This window comes from Vulpes lagopus, chromosome 3 (genome assembly GCF_018345385.1).
Source record: "Vulpes lagopus strain Blue_001 chromosome 3, ASM1834538v1, whole genome shotgun sequence".
NCBI classification, from domain to species: Eukaryota; Metazoa; Chordata; class Mammalia; order Carnivora; family Canidae; genus Vulpes; species Vulpes lagopus.
Window position 1 is genome coordinate 13,051,288 of NC_054826.1, and position 21,386 is coordinate 13,072,673.

Below are 21,386 nucleotides of genomic sequence, written 5' to 3' on the forward strand. Positions count from 1 at the left end.
GGTTTGGTAACAAAATTTTTAAACACTACAAAACTTTTTAAAGCTAAGACAGGTAGAGAATCCATCTAACAGTGGAAAAATACAAAGGAAAAATACAGAGGTGGGAAATGAGGGAAGAAAATGTCATATACTGCTTTAGCCAAGTATTAAATTTCTGCAGCCTTCACTGGGTTCTTGGCTAAGCAACAAATTTCTAGTTGAAATTCTGTAATATCAAACTTTAATCTGTTACATTAACTTTATGTTAGCTATTAAAATGTCATAAAATTTAATAATATTTTTTAAATGCAGCAGTTCTCCCTTAAACTTGTCCTCAACATGTATCCTTCACCTTTCTGCTCAATCTTCTGAAAGGCTAAAAAATATACAACGATATGTCTCTGAGAAAGCGTGACCCAACAGAAATATAATTAGAACAAAAATGCAAGCCACAAATCTCTTTTTAAATATTTGCAGTTACATTAAAAAGGAAAAGAAATGAGTGGAATTAATTTTCAGATATTTAACCCACTATTAGCCAAAATATTAACATGTAATATTTTTAAGTTGAGATATTCTACATTCTTTTTCCATTTAAAAATTTCCAATTTTTAAATTTTTTAAAATCCAGTGTGTTTTTACTTACATGTCTCAATCTCACTTGCCACATTTCAAGTGTCTAGCTCACAGACACATGGGGCTAGTGGCTATGGTGTTGGCAGATATAGAACATTTTCATCATCACAGAAAGTTCTATTGGATGGTACTACTCTGGACCATGCTTTTACTAAGCGGTCAGAGAGAGCAAGAAAAAAGGAGAAACTTCACAGAAAAAAGTTGTTTGCTTATATAATGTGGACACGCCACCTGTTCTGACCTCCCACTTACTCCTTAAATTCACTGCAATCTGGCCTCAACATCCACCTCAGACCCACTCGGAGACACATGTCGTATCCAGTCACAATAACCTGGGTATAGGCAGATCTTTCTTATGAAATTCTGTCCCCTCCATCTCTCGCAGATGGACTACTCTTCTCCATCACCTCTTCAATTATTATCTTTATCTCTCATTCGGATTAAGTTTCCTAACTAACTAGTTTCCCCAAACTAGTTGTAGCCCTTTTCAATCCATTCTCACTTATCTTTCTAAAGAGCAAATCTTATCATGATCTCTTACGCTTTCTGCTTAAAACTCTTCAATGCCTCAGAGTAGCTCTAAAGCCCTTAATAAAATTCAGCAATGTGTGGCCCACTAGTAAATATGCCCTTCCCACACCTTTAATTTCTATTTAGTGTATTTCATCTTAGAGTGGCACCTCATTCTTAAATATGAACAGTTAACCAAGAATGACAAGACACTGAAAGAAAACCTTCAATACCAAAGAAACCAAGATAGAAAATAACTTGAAGAAACAGATAAAAGAAATTTTCAAAAGAACCATAATATTATTAGAAATTTAAAAAGAAAATTACATCCATGAAACAAGAGGTCATGATTTAAAAAAAAAAAGGCTCCTGGAAATCAAAAATATTAGAACCACACAGAAAATTCAAGAGAGGGCTTAAAAAAAAAAAAAAAGAGAGAGAGAGAGAGAGAGAGAGAGGCCGAGGCCAAGAGAATGCCAATTATATCTTAATAAAGCTAGGAAATTAAGAAACAGAAAGAAAAAAAGGACTAGTCAAGAGTCCATATCAAACAGAGTTCTAGAAAATAGAGCAAAGAAGAAAAAAGAAAACTTTCTAAAACCAAAACTAAATATTTCTATACTCAAAGAGTCCATGCATAATGAATTTTAATATATGTGCTGCCAAAGTGAGCACAACATAATGAATTTTAAAAGATCCACATCAAGGTATACAACTTCAGAACACGAGGGACAAACAGAAAATCTGAAATGCTTCCAGACAGGCAAACAGGTATCGCACAAAGAATGAAAATCAAAATGGCACCAGACATTAACAGCAACTCTGTATACTAGAGGACAATGGGGAAATAACTTCAAACTTCCGTGGGAAAATAACTGAAATCTAACATTCTATTCCCAAACTGTCAAATAAAAATGAGGTAAAGAAATTTTCAAGCACACAAAGTCTCAAAACATTTTCCTCCCACAAGGATGAAAAAAATATTAGATCCAGAAAACAGAGAGTTAAAATAAAATGTGACAGGAAGTCCCAATAGAACCAAACCATAACCAGTCCAGACTGGAGCACAAGGTAAATTCTAATGTAGTTACCTTATGTATTTGGACATTTGAAAACTAATAATGCTAGTTTTTCTCTGAGGGAGCATGTAAGAAAAAAAAAAAAAAAGTACATAGAAAAGATTTTTTTTTTTTTTTAAAGAAAAATTTTAAAACTATAAAAAAAATGAGGAGCATCTGGGAAGCTCAGTTGGTTAAGCATCTGCCTCCCGTCAGGGTCCTAGAATCGAGCCCCATTGTCAGGCTTTCTGGTCAGCAGGGAGCCTGCTTCTCCCTCACCCTGCCTGCTGCTCCCCCTGCTTTTGCTGTCAAACAAATAAAATCTTTAAAGAAAAAAATTGAGGGACACCTGGGTGGCCCTTCAAGTATCTGCCTTCAGTTCAGGTCATGATCCCGGAGTCCTGGAATATAGCCCCCCTTGGCTCTCTGCTCAGTAAGGAAGAACCAGCTTCTCCCTCTCCCTCTGTTCGTCTCCCCCTAGCCCCCTTTGTTTGTGCTCTCTAGCTCTCTCCTTCTAATAAATAAAATCTTTTTTTTTAAAAAAAAAAGGAAAATATCATAGGATATAACCAAACTCTACAGGATTTATATAATAATATAAAACAATCATATGGTTTTACAAAAAATTATGACATAACTCTATTAGGAATGTTGGGGATGGAGGTAAGTGGTAAGAAAGACAAATATTCAACTTTTTTTTTTCCTCATCTTTTCTAATAGAAAGTAAAAAGCATTTCAAACTGATTTATCAAGAGATGGCAGGGTTGCCTGGCTGGCTCAGTGGGTAGAGCATGTGACTCTTGATCTTGGGATTGTGAGTTCAAGTCACACGCTGGATATAAAGATTACTTAAAAATAAAATCTTTTAAAAAAGTGAGAGATGGCAGTATAAGCTCATTTACAAATATGGACATAATATGGACATAAATGCCAAAAGAAATAACTAAGAGAACTAATAAAAGCAAGTTGAAAAGTCAACCCCAAGAGGTGTCATGTCCTAACCCCTGGAACCTAATCCCTAGTAAATCTTTATAGACGAGATAACATTAAATTAGATATGGAGATGTTGGGGCACTTGGGTAGCTCAGTCAGTTAAGCATCTGCCTTTGGCTCAAGTCATGATCCCAGGGTCCTGGGATCGAGCCCCATGTCAGGCTCCCTGCTCAATAGGAAGTTTGCTTTTCCCTCTGCTCTTTCCCCCTGCTCGTGATCTCTTTTTCATTCTCTCAAATAAATAAAATCTTCCCACCAAAATTCTAAAAACTAGCCAAAAATAACTATTTACACAGTCCTACACAGTAGTGAAGGCAGAGATGTAAAAAGTACTCATATTCTGCTAAAAAGCCCAACAGCCTATGGATAGTTAACTTGCATGGTAACACTTTTGAGTTTTAAAACAAAGTTAAGTAGAGTCTTTCCAAAGTGTGGCTTTAAGAAGCAGCAATGAAGTTTGGAGTCTTTCTGAATATGTAAGATGTAGTGGCCAGTGAGCCTCACAACAAATTACATTAGTCATTATGTACAAAGAACCAAGAAACCAATGCAAAAAACACATAGAAACATGACTTCCAATAAAGTCTTAACTTTAAAATCAACTTCCTCTTTACTTCTTTATATCTGTTAATAGAAACTTTCGTTTTTAGGTAGCAAACTCTTTAAAAGGGAGATGTTATTTAGCATTCTTCTTACCTTTCTTGTTAACAGACTCTTACGTCTCATTCCACAAGCCTCTAGTTGTAACCTTCCTCTCAGTGCTAATTCAATTAACATACAGCCACGTAATCCAGATGATATACAGTCATTCCAAAATGATGTGTAACCCTAGTTTAAAAAAAAAGGGAGGGAAAGAAAACAAAATAGTTAATTTACTTTGAATTCAGATTCAAAAAAAATAGAAATAGCCTAAGCCCAAGTTATTTTTGGTGCCTTATATGTCTTTTCATAATTTGTAATTTTAAATAAAGTACTAAAAATTACGATTATTATAATCTAGATTAATCTAGATTTTTCAGGTGTTTGTCTTTTCATCACTAATCCTTACATGCAGATAAACAAATAGCTTTGTAAGTCAGAGGCTCTGGGGTGCCTGTGTGGCTCAGCCAGCGGTTGAGCATCTGCCTTCAGCTCAGGGCATGATCCCAGAGTCCAAGATTGAGTTCCACATTGCGCTCCTTAAAGAGAGCCTGCTTCTCCCTCTGCCTATGTCTCTGCCCCTGTCTCCGCCCGTCTCCCTCCTCCCTCATAAGTAAATAAATACAAATCTTTTTTAAAAAGGAAGCCAAAAAGGAAGCCAGAGGTTTAAAGTACAATGTCTTTCATTCTTCATGAAATTATGTTTACTAGGCTCTTTCAGATTCCAAGGACCCAGCTCATTCACTCAGTTAACCTCTGATGATAGTGGCTTATTATTAGTACTGGTGGGCAAGTTTAAGCTCAGGAAAAACAATCTAGCCAATGTGGCCTCAGAGAATTAAAACATTCATTCAGTGCCTTTTAGTATAAAAACAAAGCTAATTTTGAGAGAATATGTATTAGGAAATTTATCTCAGGGCCCACTGCCCAAAGTTCTGAATAACAAACATTGTAAAGAGATTTAGATGCACTCCCCCTCCCTCACCCAAGAGAAATTTATGGGCAACAACCAATGTGGAAGAAAAACCAGATAGAATAGAGACTGCCAGATATCTAGAAGATCTGGGGATACTTAAATCAACCAGATGAAGTCTAGGCACTTTTTCAGAGTGAATAATTGGAGTTCCCCAAAATATGAAGCCATGAACTCTGCCACCTACTAATTTGAAGTACCCAACTCTGAGGAAAAAGCAAATTTTGGTTCTCAGAACAGGGTAACATATAATCTTGGTAGGAAAAAGAGCAGGCCAATCAATTCTGTGAAGAATGGAGAGCCTAGGATTCGGTAGGGGCCTAATCCTTTGGTTCTGTCACTTTCTCAAGATCAATCCTGGTACTTTGCCAGGTCACATCAGCCTATGTATCAGAAGATGACTGACCAACCGTCAAAGTCCCTGGATTCCTCTATTGACACAGGGACTTATTAAATTAGCCTAATGAAGCCCACTCCTAAGGGAAAAGGCTTTGGGAAAGTGAGAATTAGGATCAAGGGAGCCACAAAGGGATAAACAAAGTATCGGTTTAGAGGCCAATTTAAATATGAGGCAGGCAAAGCAGAAACTGGATTCAAGAGAATGCTTTTAAACTTAATAAATGGTAGGGGTCTGAGTAAAGTAAGACTGCCAGCGGTTCAGCAAGGTGATTTTAGTAAGACCAATGAGTTACAGAGGCTACTTAAAAATCCATGGCCTGTGTACTCACACCAATTAAAGCCCTGGAAGGCCTGGGCATGGATTCCACATGAAACCAAAGTTACAGATGTCTGGCTTCTACTCAACTGGACATACAGCTGGAACTCCCAGGTAAGCCTTTACAAACTGTATACAACAAAATACCCCTTGTGAGGCAGTAATGCATGTGGACAGTACCACACCCTGTCTCTGACTACAAGCCTGGAAATTCTAGATGTATAGTATTGAAAAGCTCACATTTGCTAGCAGAGGATGAAATATGTCTCCATCTCAACTGCTCAGAGGGTAATGGTATACCCAGAGATGTTAGCAAAATGGAGTCTTTAATGACAGATGTTAAAGATCTACATTTGGGGATCCCTGGGTGGCGCAGCGGTTTGGCACCTGCCTTTGGCCCAGGGCGTGATCCTGGAGACCCGGGATCGAATCCCACGTCGGGCTCCCGGTGCATGGAGCCTGCTTCTCCCTCTGCCTGTGTCTCTGCCTCTCTCTCTATCTCTCTGTGACTATCATAAATAAATAAAAATTTAAAAAAATAAAAAATAAAAAAAATAATAAAGATCTACATTTAAGTGAATGGCTTTGGGGCATTACCACTAAAAGACATATACTTAAATAGAATTAAATTCACATGGGAAAGCTGACAAATGGGCATGGACCTATAGCAAAACATGATCAGGAATTAACCAGGTGGGGGGAGGGAAGCGAGAGAGAGAGAGAGAGAGAGAGAGAGAGAGAGAGAGAAAGAAATACTAAGAAGGGCAAGATTTTAAAAATCTGAATGGTATAACTGAATGAGGACAATGCCATCCTTGAAATTAAGTATATCAGAGGAAAAGCAGTAGACTGTATGAAAGTCCAGTCAATCTGGCTGTGATGTAGGCCAGCAAGAGTCTGCAGTGAATTCATGCCACAACACATGTACGACAGACCAGCAGTGGTGAAGAAATTACTCAAAATTATAAATGCCAAGGAGCCCTTCAATCTTTTCATCTCTAGTGCCAATCTTAAAACTACATTTCATCAATCCCAAAACATACATTTTAAAAGCTTACAGTCTCTATATGCGGTGATGAATTTCAACTAGATCTATTTAGAAGGTATTTCACAGTATTTGTAAATCAAACCATCATGCACTACACCTTAAATTTACACAGTGATGTTTGTGTCCATTTTTTTTTTCAATAAAATCTCCAATCTCTAAAATTGGGATGCATCTCAAAATAAGATGGTACCTTAAAGGAAATGTCATATTATAGCTACTGAACTAACTTAAATCCATGGAAGAGAGAAGAGACATGTGGCAAGGTTACTTGGAGTACTTAAAACTCAGTACAAGACTGGATGACTGAATAACCATATCCAGGCAGGCTGCCAAACCACCTGCCTTCTCAGTGAAAAAGATTTTACAAGGGCAGATCAATAACAACCACTGCCCAAAGGATTTCATCCTCAAACCATTAATCTCTGAAACAATTACAAGAACCTGTAATCCACATAGGATGCTTATATTTTCAGGGCAATGATGTGTTTATGCCCCATAAAAATATACCTTATCTGTTAAGCAGCGCAAGCCAGCCACATTAAAAATAACAGGTGAGGAAGACTTGGAAATATAAAAGAGTTTACAATTTGGCTCAAAAGGCACAACTAGCTACATTTGCAACCATGCTGTAAAGAAGGTAAAGAGGCCCCAATAATGACTATGTATTCGGGGACACCACACAGCTCTGGCACTTAGAAGTCAATAATCATCTCAGATCTCTTAATGAGTTTGAGATCCTACCGCCAGCAATGGAACATCTTCTTGTCCGTGGCTGGTCTAAGGATAGGCACTCAAAGTGCAGGGTCACACTAAGGGAGAACCACTGACCAACTTACTGATGAAGCAGTAGCAGCTGCCCTAGAAATACCAGCAGCCATGGGACCTTGGGGATGTCCCCAACTCACTGTACAAGAAACAACTGGAGGTTAGAAAATTACTTTGGGGCCCTACAAGTTTGTGATCAAAAACCAGTTCCAATATTTTCAAACACAAGGACAGGAGTGGCAGGGATATTCCCACAAAATTCAGAGAGACGTGACCTCATTTGGTTCATGAGCCCAAAACAAGAGGGAACATACAAGAATAGAGGATGTACTAAGACTCCAATATGGTCGTACTGATAAGCTGGGATGCTATAAAGTTTTTAAAAGGTACATTTAAAGATACCATGTGCTGGGACACCTGGGTGGCTCAGTGGTTGAGCGTCTGCCTTTGGCTCAGGGCATGATCCTGGAGACCCCAGGATCGAGTCTCACGTCGGGATCCCTGCATGGAGCCTGCTTCTCCTTCTGCCTGTGTCTCTGTCTCTTCTCTCTCTGTGTCTCTCATGAATAAATAAATGCTTTAAAATACACACACACACACACACACATACCATGTGCAGCTCACAAGGCCATCAACAAAACTAAGAATAGAACACAAGAGACAAGGAATCCAAGGGCCCTGGAAATGAATTCAAAGCACTTCTACTTGCCTTTCACCATCTCCTTTAATAACAATAAATAATAACCAGCTAAGTAGAAACTTTCCCAATGGGATGCCTGCTAAATTAATTACAGAGTCCTTCAATGAAACTTTTGTTGTTCAGAGTCCCTGGCATAACAGAGTCCTCAGACAAATGCCCAAACTTTAGGACAGACCTTCTGAGAAGGCTGTGGAACATAAACTGAGATAAATTACCTTTATTTTATAGTATGTCATTCAGAAGCAAGGAGCCAAGCAGAAAGAATGAATGGTACAATAACAAATGAGGCAATGATTTTGTGGACATGCTCTGCAGACACAATTCTTCCCTTGGTGGGAAGTTCCAAGTTCTAAATTTAGGGGACAAAGACTACAAAAAAGCCCGACATTCTACATGTCCAAGCAACAACCTCCAACATAGCTTTTCCTCAACGATAAGAGGATACTTATTTGGATCTCTAGTTGCCTGATTCCATTTCTCTCCAGAGGCTCAATTTGAATGGAGAAGATGGTGTTTTATTGGGCCCCTAAAAATGCAAACACGGAGTTCCACCATTTGAGTTACGAGCTCCAGAAGTGCGTAATGAGAAACATTTTGTTGTTCAAGAATCAACTAGATAGGGGCATGTGGGTGGCTCAGTCAGTTAAGCATCTGCCTTCCACTCAGGTCATGATCCTATGGTCCTGGGATCGAGCCCAGTGTCAGGCTCCCTACTTCGCAAGGTGTCTGCTTCTTCCTCTCCCCCTGCCTGTCCCCCCTACTCATGCTCTAATAATAAATAAGACCTTAAAAAAAAAATCAACCCAATAAAAAGCTTCTGCACAGCAAAGGAAGCAACCACCAAAACTAAAAGACAACCTACAGAATGGAAGAAGATATTGACAAATGATATATCTCAACATCAAAAAGTAATACCCCAATTAAAAATGAGAAGACATGAATGGACATTTCTCCAAAGACGACACAGAGATGGCCAACAGACACCTAAAAAATGCTCAGAATCACTCACTGTCAGAGAAATGTAAATCAAAACCACAATGAAATATGAACTCACACCTGTCAGAATGGCAAAATTCAAAAACACAAGAAACTAGTTTTGGTGAGGATGCAGAGAATAAGGTACCCTCGTGCACTGCTGTTTAGGAATTAAATTGGTCCAGCCACCGTGGAAAACAGTATGGAGGTTCCTCAAAAAATAGAAAAACCCTACAACCCAGTAATCACATTATTGGATATTTACCCCCAAAACACAAAACATTAATTCAAAAGTATACATACACCCCTGTGTTTATTGTATTATGTACAATAGCCAAGTTATGCAAGCAGCCCAAGTATCCACTGATAGATGGATAAAGAAGATGTGGTGCATGTGTACACACACTAATATTACTCAGCCATGAAAAGAATGAAATCTTGCCATTTGCAAGAACATGGATAGATCTAGAGGGTATAATGCTATGTAAAGTAATTCAGAGAAAGACAAGTATTATAGGATTTCATTCATATGTGGAATTTAAGAAACAAACCAAAAATCAAACTTTTAACTATAGAGAACTGATGGCTGCCAAAGGACGAGGTGGGTGGGAGTATAGGTGAAATAGGTGAAGGGGATTAAGAGTACACTTTCATGATGAGAACTGGGTAATGTATAGAACTGTTGAATCATTATATTATACACCAGAAATATAACACTGTATGTAAACTATACTGGAAGAGGGGATACAACCAGAGTATCATGTAAATATCATAAAAAGGATACAACTAGAAGTATTATACAATTTTCCCTCATATAACATGATATATATACCTATAACATGAAAAAGAGGTACAAAATAGTATAAAGTATGTTCCTAAGTTGAAATTTTATGTATACATACATACATGACATCATTATGCATTAATACATAAAAACCCTCTTTAAATGTTCATACTGTTAAAGTTCACAATCAAAAAAGTTCTTATGGACCTTTAGTCAGGAAATATGTACAGAAAGATTTATGTAACTTATTTACACACTTTTCATTACAAGTAAAATAACAGAAGCAAACTGAAAGTTAACAGGACTAAGGGCACCTGGGTGGCTCAGTCAGTTAAATATCTGACTCTTGATTTTGACTCAAGATTATGAACGGAGGGTCAAGCCGGGTTTAGGCTGAGCATGGATGGAGCCTGCCTGAATTTCTCTCCCTCTGTTCCTCTCTCTGCTCACAAGCACATACAAGCACTAAGACTAAGAAATCTCAAATAAAATGATTATGACTATAAGTGCACCTGCTTATTTCATAAACAAACATCAGTCCAACCTACCCATATTATCATTTGTAATAGGGCAAATAAGGACTTAACAATTTAAGTGCCACATCCTAATTAATCTCATCTAGTCAAAAGCAAATTAAACCTGATATCCCCAATTTTACAAAAGTAAAAAAACACACATACACTAAAAGAATTAAGAAGACACACATACACTAAGATATACATTTAAAAAAAAATTTACACAACAGACAAATCCAAACTGAGGGACATTCTACTAAGTTAATGGGTAAGAACTAAAGGAAATCCTATTTAAAAATCATCTAAGATCCAGATGCTCAACAAACTCCAAACTAGATAAACACAAAGAGGGCAGCCCGGTGGCACAGCGGTTTAGCACTACCTGCAGCCCAGGGCGTGATCCTGGAGACCCTGGATGGAGTCCCAGGTCAGGCTCTCTGCATGGAGCCTGCTTCTCCCTCTGCCTGTATCTCTGCCCCTCTCTCTCTCTCTCTGCATCTCTATGAATAAATAAAAATTTAAAAAAGAAAACAGATAAACACAAAGAGATCATCAAATCTAGACACCTACTAATCAAACTTCTAAGAAAAATCTTTATCATATACAAAGGAACAATACAGTTACCAGTTAACTTCTCATTGCAAACTCTGGAGACTATAGAGACTAGAAGGCACTGAGAGAACATACTTGAAGCATTGAAAGAAAAAAATACGATCAACCAAGAATCTATACTCAGCAAAATTATCCTTCAAAAATGAATGTGAAGCAAAAAATCAATTTGTTGCTAGCAGATCAACCTTACAAGGTATTAACCAAAGGAAGTCCTGTTGCTAAAAGTCTGATGGTATTTCAAATCCATACAGTGGACAGATACAAAGGCAAATTTTAAAAACTGTGTATTTCTGGGGCCCTTCGGTGGCTCAGTTAAACATCTGCCTTTGGCTCAGGTCATGATATCTAGATTCTGAGATCAAGCCCCATGTCAGTCTTCCTGCTCAGTAAGGAGGCTGCTTCTCCCTTTCCCTTTGCTGTACCCCCTGTTTGTGCTTGCTCTCTGTCAAATAAATAAATAAAATCTTTAAATAAATAATTTTTAAAACTTCATTTTCTTTTGCCTTTTAAAAATTTATTTAAAAGCAAAAGTTGGGCAGCCCCAGTGGCTCAGCGGTTTGTTGCCACCTTCGGTCCGGGGCATGATCCTGGGGACCCGGGATCAAGTCCCACGTCGGGCTCCCTGCATGGGGCCTGCTTCTCTGCCTCTCTCTCTCCGTGTCTCTCATGAATAAATAAATTTTTAAATCTTAAAAAAAAAAAAAAAAAAGCAACAGTTGCAGGATGCCTGTGTGGCTCAGCAATTGAGCATCTGCTTTCGGCTCAGAGCGTGATCCCGGGGTCTGGAATCAAGTCCCACATCGGGCTCCCTGTGAGGAGCCTGCTTCTCCCGCTGCCTGTGTCTCTGTGTCTCTCATGAATAAATACATAAAATCTTTAAAAATAAATAAATAAATAAAAGCAAAAGTTGCATAAAAATTAAGTATAAAATACCACTGTTGGGGTTATAACATAAATTTGTAACTTTTTTTTAAATTTGTAATATTTCTCACAATAATGCACAAAAGAAGGGGGAGTCAATAAAGCTATATTGAAGAAAAGTTTCTATATTTTACTGGAATTAAAGGAGTATTAATTTGAAGAACGTGATAAAGACATATAATTTCTAAGTATTGAGAAAAAGATCTAAATTAATATAAAAAGAAAGAAGGAAGAAAAGAAGGGAGGAAACTTAAATGGTATAATTATAACTTCCTACTTTAAGGAGGACAGAGGAATCAAAAGGATTATTTGACATAGAAAACAAAGAGCATAAGTGCTAGCATAAATCCAACTCTATCAATAATTATGTAATTGTGAACAATTAAATACTCCAATCACAGATAAAAGATTGAGGCACCTGGATGGTCAAGCACCTGACTCTTGGTTTTGGCTAAGGTAGGACTTTTGGTTTCCACTGAGGTCATGGTCTCAAGAGTTGTGGGATGGTGTGTGGCAGGCTTCACATTAAGTGGGGAATCTGCTTGAGGATTCTCTCCTCCTGCCGCTCTTCTCACTCAAGCGCATGTGCACATGCTCTTCTCTCTCAAATAAACACATCTTTTTTAAAAAAGATTAAAAAAAAAAAAAAACTGGTCAAAAAACCTTCAGAAATGAAACTCAGAATAAACCCCAGCAAGAAACAGAATTAGGTAATAAAAATCTTTACCCAAAGAGGGTCACTGAGATGCAGAGAGAAGACCTAACCATATGCTGTCTACAAAAGACAGTTTAGATTCCAAAACACAAACAGGTTTTACAAGAACGAAAAGAACATGCAAATACAAATCAAAAGAAAACTGGAACAAGTATGTAAAAGACAAAGTAGACTTCAGAGTAAAGAAAATTAAGAGGAACAAAGGAGAACATTTTCATATGATAAAGAAGTTAAGCATCAGGAAGATGTAACAATTATAAAACATATACATATCTAACAGATTCCCAAAATACATGAAGCAAAAACTGACAAGAGAAGGAAAATATACAGTAACAGTAATTGACTACACTGACAATAACTGATAGAACAAAGATACAAACTGAACAACACTATCAACCAAGCTGACTTAAACGGCACTTAAACTCTCCAACAAACAACAGTAAAATATACATGATTTTCAAGCACACCTGGAATATTTTCCAAGATGGATCATACGGTAGCCCATAAAACAATGCATTTAAAAGGACTGAAATCATATAAAGTATGTTTTACTCCAAGAGAATTAAATTAGAAATCAAAAGAATGAAATCTGGGAAATCTCCATTTAGAAATTAATCTATAGCTTCTCAATAATCCACTGGTCAAAGAAATCACCAAAAAAGTTGAGAAATATTTTAAACTAAATGAAAATAAACACACAAAATATCATAATCTATGGAACACAGCTGAAGTAGTGTTTAAAAAGAAATTTATATTTCCATTACATACCTATATTACAAAAGGTCTCAAATCAACAACCTCATCTCCCACCTTAAGAAATAGAAAAAGAACAAATTAAATCCAAATCAATCGATGGGAAGAAAATAATAAAAATTAGTACAGAAACCAATGAAATGCAAAATACAAAAACTAGGATAAGGGGATCTATGAAACCAAAAGTTATTTCTTAAAAAAAAAAAAAAAAAATTAGTACAGAAACCAATGAAATGCAAAATACAAAAACTAGGATAAGGGGATCTATGAAACCAAAAGTTATTTCTTAAAAAAAAAAAAAATTAGTACAGAAACCAATGAAATGCAAAATACAAAAACTAGGATAAGGGGATCTATGAAACCAAAAGTTATTTCTTAAAAAAAAAAAAAACTGGTCAAAAAACCTTCAGAAATGAAACTCAGAATAAACCCCAGCAAGAAACAGAATTAGGTAATAAAAATCTTTACCCAAAGAGGGTCACTGAGATGCAGCGAGAATAAGGCTGACCACATGTGAAAAAACCTGAATAGAGGCCCTAGCCACAAGGAACTTTTTACAGGATTTGAAGCAGGTCATTTATACCTCTCTGTGTCTCCATTTTTTTATCTACATCTTAAAAGAGACAGACTTCAATGAAGCACTCCACAAATATGATTCTAACCAATTAAGAATTCCCTAAAGGGGGTATGTGACTTACAGCAAAACCAGACACAATACTGTTAATTTCTAAAAAAGCGTTTCCAAGTCAATCATCAAGATTACTTTTTAAACTTTTTTTTTTTTTTTTTTCCTGCTCCCTGAGAGGAGCCTGCTTCTCCCGCTGCCTGTGTCTCTGTGTCTCTCATGAATAAATACATAAAATCTTTAAAAATAAATAAATAAATAAAAGCAAAAGTTGCATAAAAATTAAGTATAAAATACCACTGTTGGGGTTATAACATAAATTTGTAACTTTTTTTTAAATTTGTAATATTTCTCACAATAATGCACAAAAGAAGGGGGAGTCAATAAAGCTATATTGAAGAAAAGTTTCTATATTTTACTGGAATTAAAGGAGTATTAATTTGAAGAACGTGATAAAGACATATAATTTCTAAGTATTGAGAAAAAGATCTAAATTAATATAAAAAGAAAGAAGGAAGAAAAGAAGGGAGGAAACTTAAATGGTATAATTATAACTTCCTACTTTAAGGAGGACAGAGGAATCAAAAGGATTATTTGACATAGAAAACAAAGAGCATAAGTGCTAGCATAAATCCAACTCTATCAATAATTATGTAATTGTGAACAATTAAATACTCCAATCACAGATAAAAGATTGAGGCACCTGGATGGTCAAGCACCTGACTCTTGGTTTTGGCTAAGGTAGGACTTTTGGTTTCCACTGAGGTCATGGTCTCAAGAGTTGTGGGATGGTGTGTGGCAGGCTTCACATTAAGTGGGGAATCTGCTTGAGGATTCTCTCCTCCTGCCGCTCTTCTCACTCAAGCGCATGTGCACATGCTCTTCTCTCTCAAATAAACACATCTTTTTTAAAAAAGATTAAAAAAAAAAAAAACTGGTCAAAAAACCTTCAGAAATGAAACTCAGAATAAACCCCAGCAAGAAACAGAATTAGGTAATAAAAATCTTTACCCAAAGAGGGTCACTGAGATGCAGAGAGAAGACCTAACCATATGCTGTCTACAAAAGACAGTTTAGATTCCAAAACACAAACAGGTTTTACAAGAACGAAAAGAACATGCAAATACAAATCAAAAGAAAACTGGAACAAGTATGTAAAAGACAAAGTAGACTTCAGAGTAAAGAAAATTAAGAGGAACAAAGGAGAACATTTTCATATGATAAAGAAGTTAAGCATCAGGAAGATGTAACAATTATAAAACATATACATATCTAACAGATTCCCAAAATACATGAAGCAAAAACTGACAAGAGAAGGAAAATATACAGTAACAGTAATTGACTACACTGACAATAACTGATAGAACAAAGATACAAACTGAACAACACTATCAACCAAGCTGACTTAAACGGCACTTAAACTCTCCAACAAACAACAGTAAAATATACATGATTTTCAAGCACACCTGGAATATTTTCCAAGATGGATCATACGGTAGCCCATAAAACAATGCATTTAAAAGGACTGAAATCATATAAAGTATGTTTTACTCCAAGAGAATTAAATTAGAAATCAAAAGAATGAAATCTGGGAAATCTCCATTTAGAAATTAATCTATAGCTTCTCAATAATCCACTGGTCAAAGAAATCACCAAAAAAGTTGAGAAATATTTTAAACTAAATGAAAATAAACACACAAAATATCATAATCTATGGAACACAGCTGAAGTAGTGTTTAAAAAGAAATTTATATTTCCATTACATACCTATATTACAAAAGGTCTCAAATCAACAACCTCATCTCCCACCTTAAGAAACTAGAAAAAGAACAAATTAAATCCAAATCAATCGATGGGAAGAAAATAATAAAAATTAGTACAGAAACCAATGAAATGCAAAATACAAAAACTAGGATAAGGGGATCTATGAAACCAAAAGTTATTTCTTAAAAAAAAAAAAAAATCAAAGTTAAAACGGGAATGGAGAAGAGAGAGAAAGGCAGAGAAGAAAAAGATATGCAAATTACCAAAGTCAAAAATAAAACCAGGGGGCAGCTCTGGTGGCTCAGTGGTTTAGCACCGCCTTCAGCCCAGGGCGTGATCCTGGAGACCCAGGATAGAGTCCCACACATCAGGCTCCCTAAATGAGGCCTGCTTCTCCCTCTGCCTGTGTCTCGGCCTCTCTTTCTTTGGGTCTCTCATGAATAAATAAAATCTCTAAAAAATAAATAAAATAAAACCAGGGACATCACTTCCAAACCGACAGAAATTTAAAGGACTACAAGGAACACTATAAACAACTGTATGCCAAAAAATTAAACAATTAAATGAAATCTTCAAATTCCTGGAAAAACATATTACCAAAGCCAACTGAAGAAATAAAAATCGGAATAAACCCATAACAGAAATAGAGTTAGGTAATAAAAATCTTTACACAAAGAGTGTCACTGAGATGCAGCGAGAATAAGGCTGACCACATGTGAAAAAACCTGAATAGAGGCCCTAGCCACAAGGAACTTTTTACAGGATTTGAAGCAGGTCATTTATACCTCTCTGTGTCTCCATTTTTTTATCTACATCTTAAAAGAGACAGACTTCAATGAAGCACTCCACAAATATGATTCTAACCAATTAAGAATTCCCTAAAGGGGGTATGTGACTTACAGCAAAACCAGACACAATTCTGTTAATTTCTAAAAAAGCGTTTCCAAGTCAATCATCAAGATTACTTTTTAAACTTTTTTTTTTTTTTTAAGATTTTATTTATTTACTTGAGAGAATAGGGGAAGAGGCAGAGGCAGGAGAAGCAGACTCCTTGCTGAGCAGGGAGCAGGATACAGGGCTTGATCCCAGGGCTCAGATCCTGACCTGAGCTGAAGGCAGATGCTTAACCAACTGAGCCAACCAGGAGCCCCTTAAAAACTCTCTAATAGCATATAAAGAACTGTCTGAAGAATAAAGTTAACATATCTCAGGATAGATAAGCATTTATAATTGAGGTACCCGAAAACTGGCGTTTGGCACTGTTATACATAGCCTAGAAGAGGACAAGAAAAATTCCAAGTTTTCATTTGACAGTGTGATCTTCTTAAATGTCAAACTGGCAGGAAAATGTGGGAATATCATATATACCACACTGGTAACAGTTACAGAAGTATGGCAAGCATGTACTACATTTAGATTTTAAGAATCCAAGTTAGACTCTCAGGTTGATAGGTTCTGGAATACACAGAAATCTAAAAATCACCACTGTTTTCTAAAACCCAAACATCCTGGTACATTGAGGTAATTAATGAGGCCTAAAGAAAGTAGCTTATCATCAGAAAGAAAATGGGTTAAAAACCAAAAAATACGGTTGCCTGGGTCACTCAGTTGGTCCAACTCTTCATTTAGGCTCAGGTTATGATCTCAGAGTCCTCGGATCGAGCCCCACATGCAAGGAGTCTACTTGTCCCTCTCTCTCTCTGATCCTCCCGCACCCTCCCCCAGCTTGTGCTCACTTGAGCTTACTCACTCTCACTCAATAAAATCTTTAAAAGAAAAAAACGACAAAAGACAAAACAGATTGCAAAAAAAGTTAGTTATCCTTTTCCGGTACAGAAGCGGCCTCTAGGATAGCCCTCAATAACCCCTGCTTCCGGGATGCCTGGGTGGCTCAGCGGTTGGGCGTCTGCCTTCGGCCCAGGGCATGATCCTGGAGACGCAGGATCAAGTCCCACATCGGGCTTCCCGCATGGAGCCTGCTTCTCCCTCTGCCTCTGCCTCTCTTTCTGTGTGTCTCTCGTGAATAAATAAATAAAACCTTCTAAATAAATAAATAAATAAATACCCACCCACCCCTGCTTCCTGGTATTCATCCCCTCATGTAATTCCCCTCCTTGTGAATATAGGCTAGACTTCCTTCTAACAAAGTATGATAAATATAATAGTATGTCACTTCTGAGGTTAGTTACAAATACACTATGGTCTTCCTTCTTGGGCCTCCTCCCTTGCTCTGCCAGCTGCCATGTTTTGACCTGATCTACACAGACATGTCTAGCAAAGAACTGAGGCTCTCAGTCCAACAACCTGCAAGAAACAGAATCCTATCTCCAGTTGGAGCCTCCAGATAAAACTGAAGCTCTCTCTGGCCAACAATTTAGCTGCAATCTCATGAAAGACCTTGAGCCAGATGCAATGCCCAGATTACTGATCCACAGAAAATTATGAAATAAAGTAAGGTTGCTGTTTCAAGCTTCTAAATTTTGTTACACAGTATACGATAACTAGCATAGGCAGCGGCCTAGTAGTAGAGAGACAGGAAAAGGAGGTAATGACCTGAGGGTCTGAGTTTCCCTTGAGGGTAAGGAAGCTGTTCTAAAATTGATTGTAATGACAGCTGCACAACTGTGTTACAAAAAACCTTGAATTATACACTTGAAGTGGGTGAATTTTATGGCATGTGAATTCCCTCTCAATAAAGCTGTTACCAAAAAGACAACTAAGACACTTTTGTATGTGAAATTACTTCTGAAATCCTAGAACTTTTAATTATTTTGAAAGAACTAACAGTGAAAAAGTTCAGCAAAAATAACTAAACTGATGAAGAGAATGACAGTGACTTCAGAAAAATACAGACTTCAAAGATTAGACAAGAATAAACAGAGACAGAAAAACTGTAAGATTACATTTGCAGGAGATATAAGTGGATACCAAAAAAAATAACTGGATACCCAGAAAAACTGAAGAGTATAAATGGAAAAATTACTAGACAATAGAGAATTCAGAAAAGAATCAGGACTATAAAATTGACAAACATCAACAAATGCCATATACAAATAATAAAAAGGAAATAATAAAATATAAAAAGTGAAAACATAATTTTTTAAGATTTTATTTGAGAGGGTGAGAGAGCACCCACACACAAGTAGGGCGAGAGGCAGATGCAGACTCCTGGTGATCAGGGAGTCCAACGTGGGGCCCAATCCCAGGACCCCAGCATCACAAACTAAGCCAAAGGCAACGCTTAACCAGCTGAGTCACCCAAACTCCCAAAAATATAATTTCAAAGACCTCATTTACAATCTTAACCAAAAAAAAAAAGAAAATATCTAGGCAAACCAGTGTGAAGAAAGCTTAAAATTTCCCTGCAAGACTTAAAAACAGGAAGATGGGAAAACATTTCACTCTTAGATACAGAAACATTAAAATGTCATCAGTTCTTCCTACTTATAAACTTAATTTCATCCCAATAAAAATAATGGTTTTGTTTTTTCCAAGAGCTATATAAGTTAAAAATAAAGTTCATAAAGATAAATACAAAGAATAACCAGGAAAACTTGGGAGGGGGAGAGAGCAATATGTGAGGAACAGAAATGAAACTGCCCTACTAGAGAGTAAAACAGATTTAAAGTCTCTTGAAATGAAATGATAGGATACCAGTACATGAACAAACAGACCAAAATAATAAAATCTAGGAAGAAACCTAAGACAATATTGAAATCTAATATATAAAACTATAATCTTAAATCAGTGTTAAGATGGAAAGATGGATATTTTAATTAATATCCTAATTAGGACATTCAATGCCCCTAATTGGGACAACTGCCTAACTATTTAGAAAAAGAAAACTGGATTCATATTTCATATTATATTTCTAAAGGTCCAAATGGATCAGAGACTAAAATGTAAAATGAAACAATGTAAATACTAAAAGAAAAAGAGATGAATACCTTCATAACCTGAGAGTAGGGAAAAAAGTTTCCAGCTATTACCTGATCTAAAAGAAACAAAGAGACTGACAATATTATACAAGTTTTTTAAAGTTTGCAAGGCAAAAACCACAAGTCAAAAAACTAAAGAAAATATAGGACAGGGGAGGCTCAATGGTAGAGCATCTGTCTGCCTTTGGCCCAGGGCGTGATACTGGAGTCCCGAGATCGAGTCTCACATTGGGCTCCCGCATGGAGCCTGCGTCTCCCTCTGCCTGTGTCTTTGCCTCTCTCTGTGTGTCTCTCTCATGAATAAATAAAATCTTAAAAAAAAAAAAAAAAAAAAGGAAAAAAGAAAATGTAGGACAGGGACACCTGAGTTGGCTCTGTGGCTGAGCATCTGCCTTTGGCTCAGGGCGTGATCCCGGGTCCAAGGATCGAGTCTCAAGCCAGGCTCTCTGTGAGAAGCCTGCTTCTCATTCTATATCTCTGCCTCGCTCTGCATCTCTCTCATGAATGAATGAATGAATGAATGAATGAATGAATGAATGAATATCTTTAAAAAAAAAAAGACATTTAACATATCACAGATATAAGGCTACTATCTCTAATACCAAATCCTAAAAATTAAAAGATCAATACTGACTTTTTAATGATTTTATTATTATTTGAGAGAAAGCACATGGTGAAAAAAAGGCAGCAGGAGAGGGAGAAACGGCTCCCTGCTGAGGCAGGGCCCAAAGTGGACTTGATCCCAGGACCCTGAGATCATGATCTGAGCTGAAGACATACACTTAACTGACTGAGCCACCCAGGCACCCCTTGATACTTAATTTTTAAAATGCAAAAGATATAGGGGCGCCTGGGTGGCTCAGTCAGTTAAGCATCTGACTCAATTCAGCTCAGGTCATGATCTCAGGGTCATTATTTAAAGGGTACAGAGTTTTTGTATGGGATGATGTTGTTTTGGAGTTTGGAGTTTGTAGTTGTTTTGGAGATGGATGGTGGTGACGGTTGCATAATAATGAGAATGTCCTCATGCCAGTAAACGATACACTTAAAATGGTTAAATAGTGGGGCGGCCCGGGTGGCTCAGCGGTTTAGCACCGCCTTCAGCTCAGGGCCTGATCCTGGAGTCCTGGGATCAAGTCCCACATAGGGCTCCCTTCACGGAGCCTGCTTCTCTCTCTGCCTGTGTCTCTGCCTCTCTCTCTGTCTGTGTGTCTCTCATGAATAAATAAAATCTTTTTTTAAAAAATGGTTAATAGTAAATTTCATGCTAGGTATATTTTATCACAATTTTTAAAACTATAGAAGACAATGCTTACCTATAAAGACTGGCAAAAAGTCCAATAAAATGACAACATATTCTGTTAACAAAGAATAGACACTCTTACACACTATAATGGGAAGGCAAAATTGATACCACTCCTACCAAGGGGAATTTGGAAATCTAGAAAAATCATATGTACCCTTTATTTTTTTTTTTTTTTAAGATTTATTTATCTATTCAGAGAGCAAGAGAGAGGCAGAGACACAGGCAGAGGGAGAAGCAGGCTCCACGCAGGAAGCCCGACACGGGACTTGACCCCGAGTCTCCAGGATCACACCCCGGATGCAGGTGGCGCTAAACAGCTGACACCACTGGGGCTGCCCCATATGTACCCTTTAACTAGATAATCCCACTTACAGGAATCTGTGGAAAAAAAAATCATAAATATGAAACAATATATTGCATAGTTCTTAAATATGACATTATACGAAGCTGGGAAAGTCTGGA

General features: G+C 37.1%; 1 protein-coding gene across 1 annotated transcript in view; it reads right to left on the reverse strand.

The window, feature by feature from the left end:
• GOLPH3 (golgi phosphoprotein 3) overlaps positions 1-21,386 on the reverse strand; it is a 56,445-nt gene that overhangs the window by 12,266 nt on the left and 22,793 nt on the right. The window contains exon 2 of the mRNA XM_041748728.1: positions 3,873-4,004. Within this exon, the coding sequence (XP_041604662.1) occupies positions 3,873-4,004 (132 nt within the window). The remainder of the gene's footprint in view (positions 1-3,872; positions 4,005-21,386) is intronic.